This window comes from Oryctolagus cuniculus, chromosome 11 (assembly GCF_964237555.1).
Source record: "Oryctolagus cuniculus chromosome 11, mOryCun1.1, whole genome shotgun sequence".
Classification (NCBI taxonomy): Eukaryota; Metazoa; Chordata; class Mammalia; order Lagomorpha; family Leporidae; genus Oryctolagus; species Oryctolagus cuniculus.
In genome coordinates, this window is record NC_091442.1 from 98,104,631 (window position 1) to 98,119,118 (window position 14,488).

The 14,488-nt window shown below is 43.2% G+C and overlaps 1 protein-coding gene across 3 annotated transcripts in view; it reads right to left on the reverse strand.

Annotated features, from left to right (window-relative positions):
• The window catches only part of FGD6 (FYVE, RhoGEF and PH domain containing 6), a 135,464-nt gene that overhangs the window by 59,023 nt on the left and 61,953 nt on the right, over positions 1-14,488 (reverse strand). For all 3 annotated transcript variants that reach the window (XM_008256897.4, XM_002711207.5, XM_070052713.1), the window contains exons 4-5: positions 6,884-6,951; positions 6,422-6,452 (exon numbers count right to left, since the gene is read on the reverse strand). In XM_008256897.4, the coding sequence (XP_008255119.1) occupies positions 6,422-6,452; positions 6,884-6,951 (99 nt within the window). The remainder of the gene's footprint in view (positions 1-6,421; positions 6,453-6,883; positions 6,952-14,488) is intronic.

Sequence of the window (14,488 nt, forward strand, 5' to 3'; positions counted from 1 at the left end):
TAAAAATCCTTCACTTAGGACTCAGTACCTGTGACAACCTGTATTGGTCCATGTCACCTTAGCTCAAAAGAACTAACTACTTATACCAGTGACTAAAGAATTAAGTTGCATTTCTATTTAAAAATTAGGATGTGTAATTTGTATAAGCTCCACCCAGAAAGCACCACTAAACATTTCCAGAAACCAATTGGATCTGGGCCAAATTCCATCTCCTAACAGCTTGCTTCAATCAACACTCATTTATTTACTAAGAGAAAATCGAGATACTTAACACTTTTGAAAGTCATGAGACTGCCTGCTATCAGAAAGAGCTATAGGATATATTTACATATTAGGATGACTACCTCAGTTGTAAATGTATTCAGATCATAACAATTAAACAGCTGCTGTGTGTGTGTGTCTTTCTGTGTGTGTGTTTAAAGTCAATTTAGTGATAGTGATTCATTAATTCAGATGCAAGAGTTCCTAGCTCAGCAAAGCAATAAGCCCTGCCCTTTCTTCTGGTTAAATAAGGGATGACTGTTTGTCCCTTGGCAGCTAGATAACTTGTTTTCCAGTTGGAGGGTATTTCCTCAGCCATGGCAGTGACAGTAGATGTTAGTTAGATAGTAAGTAACTTAAGGATCCAGTTTTGCCAGACTCTGCATTCCATGTCTTCCACCACTGCCAAAAAGGAAACTTGTTTATGTAAGACACATTTAACAGAGACCAGCCAAATCCACACTGAGCTGACCAGTCAGATGGCCACCAAAGATGGGGAGGCCTTTATCATATAGTAGGCAAACACCACTTTTTCCAGTACTAGATGTTTGTAGGTAGCTCTGGATGAACAGAGTCAATGATGCCTTTTTTATTAAATTGTAATAGGTCAGAATAAAATAGAAGTCTAAAAACTAAAGAGTTGGGGATGGCGCTGTGGCACAGTGGGTTAACATCCTGGCCTGAAGTACCGGCATCCCATATGGGCGATGGGCGACGGTTCAAGACCCGGCTGCTCTATTTCCGATCCAGCTCTCTGCAATGGCCTGGGAAAGCAGTAGAAGATGGCTCAAGTCCTTGGGCTCCTGCACCCATGTGGGAGACCCAGAAGAAGCTCCTGGCTTCTGGTTTTGGATCGACAGAACTCCAGCTGTTGCAGCCATTTGGGGAGTGAACCAGCAGATGGAAGATCTCTCTTTCTCTCCCTGTCTCTCCTCTAATTCTGAATTTGAAATTAATAAATAAATCTTTAAAAAATAAACAACTATAGGAACTTAGAACATCTATATGCATAAGACTCATAGAGTTATTATTCTATGCAAGCACTTGACAGAGTCTTTGACCAAGCAAGTCAGGTTCCTAACTAACCCTTTTTTGGCCCATTTGTGCGCTTCCCTGTAAAGCAGAGGTTCAGCAAGAAGCCTCCCACTTGGCTCCTCTTCATCCAGATGAAGTCTGATCATGCTGGCCTGTCCTCAGCAGTTGTCAGTTTAGCCAGAATCCCCCTTCACCACTCATGTGTCCTCTTGGTAATCTTCATCCACCAATTCCAACTTTGCCCCTTTGCTATAAAATTCTCACTTGTCCACGCTATATCTAGAATTGAGCCTAATCTCTCTTGCCCACTACAAAACCCCACTGCAGTAGTCTCTGCACCTCTGGTGACTGTCTTGAATAAAATTTTCCTTGCCATGTTTTAATAAGTGCCATCAAAAACTTTTTCTTAAACACTCCACTAAGGCCATTACTGGTTCTTACGGAACATTTCTGAATACTGTAACGGGCACTGCTTCCCTCAGGCCACCGCAACTGTCTCCAAGAGCTCCACTTAGAATGTATGGCTTTCACAATCACACACAGTAACTTCTGCCCGTTTTATGCCCTCACCTCCTGGGTCACCATGTGCTCTGGCCCCGTGGCAGATGTAACTAATTCACACAGGAACCACACACAGAATCTTTAACTTCTCAGCTCTTCATGAACCTCAACCATTGCCAAAACTAGTGCCATTGGAAGGAGGTAATTTTTTTTCTTTATAAAAAAGGCTGATTACAAAAATATGTCTGGTTCTTTTTCTAAATGTTAACAGCCAGGATAATTTGGGAAAGTGTGATGAGCCAGAGGCAAAGCTATTTTGGGGTAGAACAATCTAAATTCACCAACACCTCCTTAACCAGTGAGGATGCAAGTCAGCAGGACTAGCATTTAAAAAATTAGATCCAGAGTTTGTTTTGCTTTGTTTTTCACACTGGAAATGCTGGGTAATTAGAATAAAAGGTATGGGAGAGAACTAGTGGGTAAAAATGTTAGGCCTGGGGCCTGTGTTGCGACACAGCAGGTAAGGCTAGCACTTGCTTTGTGGGCATCCATATGGGCATCAATTCATCTTCCACCTGCTCCACAACCATTACAATTCCCTGTTAATGGCATGGGAAAAACTGTGTTAGGTGGCTCAAGTGTTTGGTCCCCTGCTTCCCACATGGGAACCTCCTGGCTCCCTGGCTGTTGCAGCCATCTGGGGAGTGAACTAGCAGATGGAAGCTCTCTCTGTCTCTCCCCCTCTATAACTCTTTCAAAATAAGTAAATATATCTTTTAAAAGTTTCAAAAGAATACCTGTTTTAAAATAATGTTAGGCAAGACATAGATTCTTTAGGTATGAACTACATACACTTTAGCCTTTATAACATAAAATTCACCAAAGATGCTGTATACAAAACTGAATCAAAGCAATAAGTCTCACCCTTACCTTGCTGGTGGTAATAATTCAAAGCTTTTTCAAGCTAAAATTTTTAGAGACAACAATAGGTCTCTGAATGATAAAGCATATCATAATATTATTCTTAATAATTCCCCCAAAATCTATAAATAAGAACTAGATCAATATTAAATTGATTATTAATCACAATGAGGTATTTACATACTAGCCTTGTCAGCTCTGAGCATGTGGGGAGGACCTAAGCAAAAATCAATGCAAATAAAATCAAATATGTATGAACAGCTTGAGGCAATGAAGCATGAAACAAATGGCCTTGTTTACTAGGTCAGGATTCATATCTCCAGGGCCAAATAGGAGTAGGTGACTTAATTAACAGTTGTCTAGACTGGGCTTCCTGACCTGAGGGCATTACTTAACCACCATCACTACACAGAAAATTACAAAACCCAAATGGATACATGGACAGATACGGAGCTTAGCACCTAGGGCTTTCTGTACACATGAATGACACTTTGCAGTAGGTAAAAGTAAAGCAGCTGCTAAGGCCAAAGAGCTATGATAAATATGAAGATATGAATGTGAAACTATGAAGTAAAAGTAGAGAGGGAAAGTCCCTACATCAACAGTTTCTTTTTTAAATGAAAATATTTTTCCAATGAATTTATTCCTCCCTCTTTATGTGTGAAGACCTGGTGTTATCGTGCATAATCATGAATACAAAGCTGTGTTAAACTTATCCCAAATTTTCAACTTCTTTTTATAACATTATTAAACATCAGAATAATATATCCCAAGTGACCAAAATCTGGCTTCATTTTCACATTTAGTAACTGAAAAATTAGAATTTCTCTGGTTTCCAGGGCAACCGAAAGAATTCTGAAAGCAAGGTAATAATATACCCAAGGATACACTACATTCTATCCAGTATATAGAGATTTCTAGAAATAATTTTAATCATTTTATAAACAATCATTGAGTTAAAGGGCTCAAACTGGATGTCAAAATCTGACTGTCATTTAGCAATGGGTTACATTTGAAGCTTACTTTCTTCATTTAAAAAACAGACAACATCTACTTGATAGGGTTGTTATAAGGATTATAATAGGTAATCCAACATAGTTAAGAGTTGGTAAGGCACATAGGGAACACTCAGTAGGCCATTTATAAGTTGAAGGAACTTTGGTTAATTTAAATGATCACATGAACATTTTTTTAAGATCCACAAGCCCCTGGATCTTTGGAAAGAGAAGAAAGAGCCTTGGAAAGAGAAGAAAGATCCTTGGGAAGACTCTTGAAACAGCATATGAAGAGAGGGAAACACCAAACCAAGATGAGGAAACACCTCAGCTCCTAACAATGAACTTCGTTCAGGGAGGACAGCTCTCTGCACAGGAACCAGGCTGCTCAAAGCGGGGCTTTGGTAGCCATGTCAACATAAGCTAGGAGAGTCTTCCCAAACAGAGACTAAAGGACAACGAAGTAGTTACCAGGACTCAACAGACGGAGTATTCAGTAGAACACGAAGTAACTTTAAGACAGTAATGTGTTTTTGTTTTTTTTTTTGTTGTTGTTGTTTTTTGGTTTTTTTTTTTTTTTTTTTTTTTTTTTTTTTGACAGGCAGAGTGGACAGTGAGAGAGAGAGACAGAGAGAAAGGTCTTCCTTTTTGCCATTGGTTCACCCTCCAATGGCCGCCGCGGCCGGAGCACTGCGCTGATCCGATGGCAGGAGCCAGGAGCCAGGTGCTTTTCCTGGTCTCCCATGGGGTGCAGGGCCCAAGCACCTGGGCCATCCTCCACTGCACTCCCTGGCCACAGCAGAGGGCTGGCCTGGAAGAGGGGCAACCGGGACAGAATCCGGCGCCCCAACCGGGACTAGAACCCGGTGTGCCGGCGCCGCAAGGCGGAGGATTAGCCTAGTGAGCCGCGGCGCCGGCCGAGACAGTAATGTGTTTTTAAAAATTTATTGAAGAGGCAAGAGACAGAGACAGAAAAAGGGGGAGAGAGAGAGAGAGAGAGAGAGAGAGAGGTAGATAAAAGAGCACACTTCCATATGATTCACTTCTGAAACGCCTTCAACAGCTGAGGCTGGGCCAGGCCAAAGCCAGGAGCCAGGAACTTAATCTGGGTCTCACACATGCGTGGTGGAGACTCAAATACTTGAGCTATCACCTGCTATCCCCCACCACCACCCCCAGTGCACATTAGCAGGAAGCTGGAATACAAAGACACTCCAATATGAGGTGTGGGTTCCCAAGGGACATCTTATTCATTATGCCAAACACCAGCCCCAATATGTGCTATCAATTTTGAAAAGTTAATTACAAAAGAGAACTTATAATATAGTCTAGTACTAATATGAGAAACTACCCCCCAGGAAAGCTTTCTCAATATGAATTAGTAATTAAGTTTTTAAGAAAATGTTTCTAAAGTTGGAGATTTTCTACACAGGAATTAGGCCTCCATGTTTCCACTGGACCAAGTAGAGAGCACAAAGGCAACATCTGGTAAATGTGAATCACCCAGAAGTGTAACCTACTTTCATGTTCGTATATACTTATTAAAAGGAAACCCAAGAATAATGATACTCGTTGCAGAGCCATAAACAGGTGTACATTTTGTGAACCTTCCATTTTTTGCTATTAAGTTTAATTTATGATGTGAATAATTATATCACATAAGTAAATTTTCCCTTCCATTGCTTTACTATTGCTTCCTCTACTTTGTACCTCTCTTTTGTTAAATCTTAATAGTTTGCTGAAATATAATTAGAATAAAGTAACGCCAAAAGCATTTTAATTGCCAGTATATAACAAAACAGGTGAAAACTTGCAAGCAAAGGGAGAGCATGAAAAGTGAATACGCAGTCAGATAAATCATCATTGTCCCAACAGGTCTGTTCAAGTTGACAATTATAAAAACTGAAAATAAAACTTCAAACAGTTGTAAATGTCTGTTTCTGGGAACTTATTCAGAAAACAGTCTGGAACAATGACAATGACATTCTTTTTCACACTATTAGTCCAAAATTCTACTGACAGCAAATATCCTCCGCAAACAGCCAAGAGGATACATTATCACTTTTAAAATTCTTTATTGTGAGGATATAAAGCTTGAAGACTTTGGATATATAAAAGCTCTGCTTTTTAAAGAAATCATCTGGGTATATCTATCTATATACGTCAGATACATATGCATTAAAATATTCACATATATATTGAATGTATGAAAAAAAATTTTTTTTTGGTCAGGCAGAGTGGACAGTGAGAGACAGAGACAGAGAGAAAGAAAGGTCTTCCTATGCTGTTGGTTCACCCTCCAATGGCCGCCGTGGCCGGTGCGCTGCGGCCGGTGCACCGCGCTGATCCGAAGGCAGGAGCCAGGTGCTTCTCCTGGTCTCCCATGGGGTGCAGGGCCCAAGCACTTGGGCCATCCTCCACTGCCCTCTCAGGCCACAGCAGAGAGCTGGCCTGGAAGAGGAGCAACCGGGACAGAATCCGGCGCCCCAACCGGGACTAGAACCCGGTGTGCTGGCACCGCAAGGTGGAGGATTAGCTTAGTGAGCCGGGGCGCCAGCGAGAATGTATGAATTTTAAAATATGACCATGTATTAGAGAAAGCATATAAGTGTAATTCATTTAGTTAGTCATACTGAAAACTTTTTGGGTTTGGGAAAATACAAAAGGAGTTAGTCTTAAACATCAAGAAAATATTAGCAGATACTTACAATATGCAAAAGTTTCAATACATCCACAAATCTGTAAAACACAGCAATGAAAAAACATTTTTATTTTTTTTCTTTTTTTCTTTTTATTTATTTTATTTTTGACAGGCAGAGTAGACAGTGAGAGAGAGAGACAGAGAGAAAGGTCTTCCTTTGCCGTTGGTTCACCTTCCAATGGCCACTGCGGCCAGCGTGCTGCGGCCAGCGCACTGCGCTGATCCGAAGGCAGGAGCCAGGTGCTTCTCCTGGTCTCCCATGGGGTGCAGGGCCCAAGCACTTGGGCCATCCTCCACTGTACTCCCTGGCCACAGCAGAGAGCTGGCCTGGAAGAGGGGCAACCGGGACAGAATCCGGCGCCCTGACCGGGACTAGAACCCGGTGTGCCGGCGCCACAAGACAGAAAAAACATTTTAAATGAGTCAATGAGGGGAAAATAATCGTCCGAATTGTAAATTAGATACCTACACTTTCTCTGAGCTTATGATCTCCTTGGCAATATGATGCACTTTACTTTTCATTCCAGTATCTTCATCCTGTGGATAAAAGAACATTCAGAAAGTATGAAACTCATTAAAGGATAATGAAGATCAGCTATGAACAAGGCAGACATGAACTTTTAACTCCGATATGTACAATCTCCATCCGTATTACACACAATTCATGCTGTATAACATCTCAAATGACAAAGGTAGAAAATATGATGAGGGATAAGCCACAATACAAGAGCAGCTGAGAGCAGTCTGTAATGGGATTAACCGACCAGCCTGAGTAGTACCTCGATGGTTCAAACCATTCTGCAGCAGAAAGGACCCCTACAGATACCACATGAACGTGAGTCCACTGGGTGCACACAGCGATGTAATCATTACTGGTGAATATCCAGCAGGTCTTTTTGAGAGAACTTCACCCTAAGTAAGGCCCTTCTCAGACAACCTTAAGTACAGTCTGAACGAATTTCTTCCCAGTCTATACCAACATTACAGCCACAGGCTCTCAATTTCTTTAAAATCCCTCGTACCGGGGTCTTAGAAACACGGCAGTTCTATCCTGAAGAGCTAAAGTGAAGTTCTTTTACTCTGTACTCCTTTGTAGGAAAGTTTAATGCCCCAGCAGGGGGGAATGTGCATGTTTGAAAGGAGTAACAGAGATATCTTGGCAGGAGGTACAGTATTTAGGTGAATTTCATGTTGTTAATGGAATATTAACACGGCTGGCTTTGTTTCCAGGGGATTAAAGAAAAGAAGAGTTTCTTTCTATTTCTATTCGAATGAAAGATCTGAATCCTGCAATTCTATAGCAAGGGGCAAAAAAAAAGTAAATAAGGAATAAGCAAATCTAATATTTTGGAAACTATCCTTAAGGTAAAAATTATGACTGCTGTGTTAAAACGAAAATACTCTAATGTTTCTGTTGATGAAACATCAGACCTGGTTTTTGGAAAGAGAGATTTCTGCATCCACATGGACACTGGCAACACTAAGACACAGTCATTCTGTACTGCACAGGGCAGAGCTGGACAGGGCATAGTTGGCTAAGGCAACGTGACAGTAAGCATAAAAAGTAGCTGCGATGGGACTGGCGCTGTGGCATAGCAGGTAAAGCTGCCACCTGCAGTGCTGGCATCCCATATGGGTGGCGGTTCGAGTCCCAGCTGCTCCACTTCCAATCCAGCTCTCTGCTATGGCCTGGGAAAGCAGTAAAAGCCCAAGTGCTTGGGCCCTTGCACCTGCGTGGGAGACCCAGAAGAAGCTCCTGGCTCCTAGCTTCGGATCAGCAGAGCACTGGCGGTTGCAGCCAACTGGGGAATGAACCAGCGGATGGAAAACCTCTCTCTCCACGGCTCATTCTCTCTCTGTGTAACTCTGACTTTCAAGTAAATAAATAAATCTTTAAAAAATTTTTATCTATTTTCATTTTATTTGAAACCTATTAAAACAGTGACATACAGAGATCAATCTTTTATCTACTGGTTCATACCCCAAATGCCTCCTGGTGAGTGAGTGACAGGGACCCAACCATCCAAGCCATCACCTGCTAATTCCCAGAGTGTACAATAGCAGGAAGCTAAACTGGAAGCAGCAGTCAGAACTCCAATTATACACTCCTGTATGGGATGTGGGCATCTTAAACGCTGCACCAAATGCACACCACTCAAGGTTTTATAGTATGTTAAAAATTATATTTTAGGGATCAGTATTGTGGCACAGTTGGTTATGCTGCTAACTGTGAAGGCAGCATCCCGTGAGTGCCAGTCCAAGTCCTGGATGCTCCACTGTTAACGTGCTAAGGAAAGCAGAGTAAGACGACCTAAGCGCTTGGGTCCCCGCCACTCACATGGAGACAGAGTTCTAGGCGCGTGGCTTCAGACAGGCCCAGATGTAGTTGGTTGGGTCACTTGGGGAGTAGACCAGTGGATGGAAGATCTCTTTTCCCTCTCTCCCTCCCTCTCTTTTTCTGTAACTCTGCCTTTCAAGCAAATCAATAAATCTTTTTTAAACATTAAATTTTCATTGTAATCACTTTTATGTTCAAAAGAAGTCAGAGAGATAGAGGGGAAATCTTTATCTTTAAACTTTACTTTTAAAAACTATATTGAGGCCGGCGCTGCGGCTCAATAGGCTAATCCTCCACCTAGCGGCGCCGGCACACCGGGTTCTAGTCCCAGTTGGGGTGCCAGATTCTTTTCTGGTTGCCCCTCTTCCAGGCCAGCTCTCTGCTGTGGCCTGAGAGGGCAGTGGAGGATGGCCCAAGTGCTTGGGCCCTGCACCCCACGGAAGACCAGGAGAAGCACCTGGCTCCTGCCTTCGGATCAGCACGGTGCGCCAGCCACAGTGCACCAGCCGTGGCGGGCGGCCATTGGAGGGTGAACCAACGCCATAAAGGAAGACCTTTCTCTCTGTCTCTCTCTCTCACTATCCACTCTGCCTGTCAAAAAAAAGAAAAAAAAAAAAAAACTATATTGAGACCCATTAGATAATAAATGGTAGCTGAAATCATGACAGTGAATGAGATCAAACACATGGGATATATAAAGTGAGAGTTGAATCAAAGATGACACATCTAAACCTGAAATTTGCCAAAATTAAAGTTGGTTATTAGCAGAGTTGAGAAGAGAACTCAGATTTACCACTATCCAACCTAAGAATTATGGTATTACACACTGAACCACCAGGTGGATCTTAAAATTCAGATTCCCAGGTAATTATCATGGAAACTGATACTGTAGTCTGAGAAGGAGTATGAAAGTGCTAGAAGAGGAAATTAAAGAAATAGCCATAATCTTCAAGCAATGAATAAGGGGAGCAACCCAAATACATATATAATTATATATAAGGATGACTATGAAGCATGTTGGTATCCTGAAGAAAGAAAGATTATAATCAGACAGGGGTGTGTAAATCAGGAAAGGCTTCTCAAAGGATAAAGCATCCAATGCACTTCACTCTTAACACAATTCATCAAGCACTTGCTGACTAGTGTTGAGAGAAGCTGCCCTAGACTTAAGATCTTTCCAACATCCTGTTTCCCCTACCCCTGTCCTTGTACCCCCAAGTACAAGGAAGGGCTCTCTCGGAAGTTCCCTTAGTTGACTTAGTTCTTCCAAAAGAAATGCAACTATTGCCTTTTGGTTCTCTGAGCACCATGGCAATTGGCAAGAACAAGTGGCTCAGAAAAAGCATCAAAAAGGGAGCCAAGAAGAAAGTGGCTGATCCATTTTCTAACACTGATATGATGTGAATGCACTTGCTATGTTTAATTTCAGAAATAGTGGACAGGGGCCGGCGCTGTGGCCTGAAGCACCGGCATCCTATAAGGGCGCCGGTTCGAGACACAGCTGCTCCACTTCCGATCTAGCTCTCTGCTATGGCCTAGGAAAGAAGTAGAAGATGGCCCAAGTCCTTGGGCCCCTGCACCCATGTGGGAGACCTGGAAGAAGCTCCTGGCTCCTGGCTTTGGATTGGCGCAGCTCTGGCTGTTGTGGCCAATTGGGGAGAGAACCAGTGGATGGAAGACCTCTCTTTCTCTCTCTGCTTCTCCTTCTCTCTCTGTAACTCTTTCAAATAAATAAATAAACCTTTTAAAAAAAAAAGAAAAAATTGGACAAACACTAGTCAAGAGGACTCAAAGGAACCAAAATTGCATCTGATAGCCTTAAGGGTCATATGTTTGAAGTCCATCTTGCACTGTGCAGAATGATTAAGCTACATTTAGACAATTCAAGCTAACTACTGAGGATGTCCAGAACAAAAAGTGCCGGACTGAGGCCAGCATTTTGGCTTAATAGGTTAAGCTACCGCCTGATACTCCAGCATCCAATATGGGCACCAGTTCATGTCCATACTGCTTCACTTCTAATCCAGCTTCTTGCTAATGTGCCTGGCAAGGCAGTGGAAATTGGCTCATGAAATTGGGCCCCTGCCACTCATGTGGCAGACCTGGATAAAGCTCCTGGCTTGGGCTTGGCCAAGCCTGGCCATTGCATCCAACTGGGAAGTCAACCAGTGGATGGAAGATCTATTTCTCTTTATATGTGTCTCTCTTTTTGTAACTTTGTCTTTCAAATAAATGAAAATAAATCTTAAAAAAAAAATATGCCTAGGCCAGCACCGTGGCTCAATAGGCTAATCCTCCGTCTGCGGCACCAGCACTCCGGGTTCTAGTCCCGGTCGGGGTGCCAGATTCTGTCCCGGTTGCCCCACTTCCAGGCCAGCTCTCTGCTGTGGCCCGGGAGTGCAGTGGAGGATGGCCCAGATCCTTGGGCCCTTCACCCGCATGGGAGACCAGGAGAAGCACCTGGCTCCTGGCTTCGGATCAGCGTGGTACGGTGGCCGCAGCGTACCAGCCACAGTGGCCATTGGGAGTGAACCAAAGGAAAAGGAAGACCTTTCTCTCTGTCTCTCTCTCTCTCACTGTTCACTCTGTCAAAAAAAAAAAAAAAATGCTGACTAACTTCCATTACTAATAGCATAGATCTTACCTATGACAAAATGTGTTTAGTGTTAAAAAAAAAAAAAAAAAGGCAGAGCATGACTGAAGCTTATGTTGATGCCAAAACTACCAGTGGTTATTTGCTTTGTCAGCCCTGTGTCAGTTTTAGTAAGAAGTGCAACCATCAGACACGGAAGACTCCTTTATGCTCAGCACCAGCAGGTCCACCAGAACCAGATGATGGAAATTATGACCCAAGAGGTGCAAGCAACTGACTTGAAAGAAGTGGCCAATAAACTGATTCCAGACAGCACTGGAAAGGACATAGAAAAGGCCCACCATTCTATCTATCCTCCCCATGATGCCTTGTTAGGAAAGTAAAAGTGCTGAAGAAGCCCAAATTTGAAGAGGGAAAACTCATGGAGCTTCATGGTGAAGGCAGTAGCTTCTGGAAAAGCCACTGGGGATGAGACAGTGCTCAAGTAGAATGAAATGATGGATATGAACACCAGTCCAAGAACTTGCTTAAGATCTAGGCTTTAATAAGGACACATAAAAAGCCCTATTTGTGATAGTTAGCTTTTGAACAACCACAAAAATGAAACTGTCTTAAAATCTTTCCCTAAAATATCATTAACCAAGAAGAGTAACTTGCAGAAAAGAAGACTAAAAGAGTACCACCTATTTACACTACCCACAGTGTCCACTCTGAGGACTGCCACGGGAGAGCCTCTATACAGCAAGACAACCTTTGTTCTTGGTACAGTTCTGCTGCTATCTCATAACTTGTCACCACCTCCCCTCAAGCTCAGACGAACTTTGTCCCAGGCTACTGTCTGTTCTTTGGGCCCGTTCATTTTTAAGTCAGGATTTTTAAGAGCAATGAATGGGCGCAAAGTAAAAGACCCCTCTAAAACTGGCTATAACCCCTTCTATTTCTATCTCCCATAAGAAGAGAATGTTTACTCTTTAATCATCTGGTTCTTCCTGGAGTTTTTCTCATTTTGTGTGGTTCTTATGCATCTGTGCATGTTAATAAATTTGTACCCCCTTTCTCCTGCTGATCTGTCTAGTCTCAGTTTTTTCCAGCATACTCAAACATGGAATCTGCAAAGGGAAAGTCTGAACTTTTTTTTTTTTTTTTTTTTTTTTTTTTTTTTTTTTTGACAGGCAGAGTGGACAGTGAGAGAGAGAGAGAGAGAGAGAGAGAGAGAAAGGTCTTCCTTTGCCGTTGGTTCACCCTCCAATGGCCGCCACGGCCCGTGCACTGCGGCCAGCGCACCGCGCTGATCCGATGGCAGGAGCCAGGTACTTATCCTGGTCTCCCATGGGGTGCAGGGCCCAAGCACCTGGGCCATCCTCCACTGCACTCCCTGGCCACAGCAGAGAGCTGGCCTGGAAGAGGGGCAACCGGGACAGAATCCGGCGCCCTGACCGGGACTAGAACCCGGTGTGCTGGCGCCGCAAGGTGGAGGATTAGCCTATTGAGCCACAGCGCCAGCCTCTGAACTTCTTTATACTATCTACTATAGATGCTCAACAACAACCAGAAACATGAACTCCTCTTTCCTGTTCTCATAGCCAGCATTTATCACCACCTCTCAATCAGCAAGTCCTGTCAATCATTCCTACTGAATATTTCTACAAAGCTGAATTGATTCTTTCGTCTCCTTCAACAATGCCTCCTGAGATCCTGCCTACACTATTAAATTAACCTGAGTAGTTCCCCGACTCTAAATTTACCTGACTGCAATCCACTCTCTACATTGCCACCGGAATATTTCTAGAAGGCAAACAGAATCATGTTAGTTCTCAGGCTGAACCACATTAGCAGATCTCCATCCCATATAGGTAACAGAGACCAAACTTTACTTTTCTATGTACACAAGACACTTCACAAGGTGTCCACTAAACTTCACTAGTCTCTCTCCTCCTCCGCCTCGCTGTGTACTCCCTATTCCAGCTGAACTGAGTTACCTTGCAACTCCGAGTGCGCTCTGCCTTTATACGTCTGCCTCTGCACATGCCTTTCCTTTTGCTTTGACTTCCCTCCCAGCAGCACCTGCCTGTCGTATTCCAGCTCACCCTTTGAAGACAGCACTCAAAGGGCTGCCTTGATGTTTCCTTCCTGCCACTCACTGAAGGACAGGCTACTGTCTTGTTCATATAATATTTAGAGGACTGAGTTTCCTTGAGTCTATGATCTTATTCACTTCTGTATCCTTCTGTACCTAGCACAGCGGCTGGTCAACTGTCGCTCCCCCATTCGCGGAGGAACAACACAGGACCCTGCGCTGTTCTCTTTGTCTGCTCGGCCCTTCCCGGGTTAGCTGCCAGCCTCACTCATGGAGGAACGACGCCGTCCAGGGTTAGCTGCCGGCCCCTCCATCTCTGTGGAGGGGCGGCACCCCCCGCTGCTTTCCCCGCTTCCGCAGAGGAGCGGCACACCACCAGCCGGCTCTCTCGGGGGCTGCTCAGGTGTTCCTTCAGGTGTTCCCGGTGCATATTGTCTCTCTCCTCCTTTATAGTCCTCTTCCACCAATCCCAGCTCTGCTACCCACACGCCGAGCACGCTGCTCTCCTCCAATCAAGAGCAGGATCAGCTCCTGCAGCTTATCAGTCAAATTGGCGAGAGGCAGCTGTGTAGAAGTTTACTCCTCCCCAGCGCCATATTGTGGGAGAGCAGATGCATAGAACAAGTCTTAATTCCAGTAACTTAGTCTAGTCCAAGTTGTTCCCCACAGTCAACTGTGTAATTAATATTCGTGAAACACCACAAAGGTGGCTGCCACCTTCTCAGAACCTAAAACTAGAACACATTGCTTTGAAAAACAGGAAAATTCAAACTTAAATGACCAAAACATTTCAATACAGAGAATAGCAAGGGGCTAGGCTAGATGATTAAGACCTTTTCCAATTTTAAAATTCTGGAAATCTATATATTCTTGTTGTCTGTTTAACCATTTAAATCAGCAAAACTACAGAGTTAAAAAAAAGAGGGATAATAACTAGTAGAATATGAATAATTGGGTTATCATCATGTTTAAAGTAGACACAAAGTCCCAGATTACTAAAAAACAGTAACAATAATAAAAAAAAGTTTCTATAAAATCTCTACCTTATAAGAATAACTGATTCACC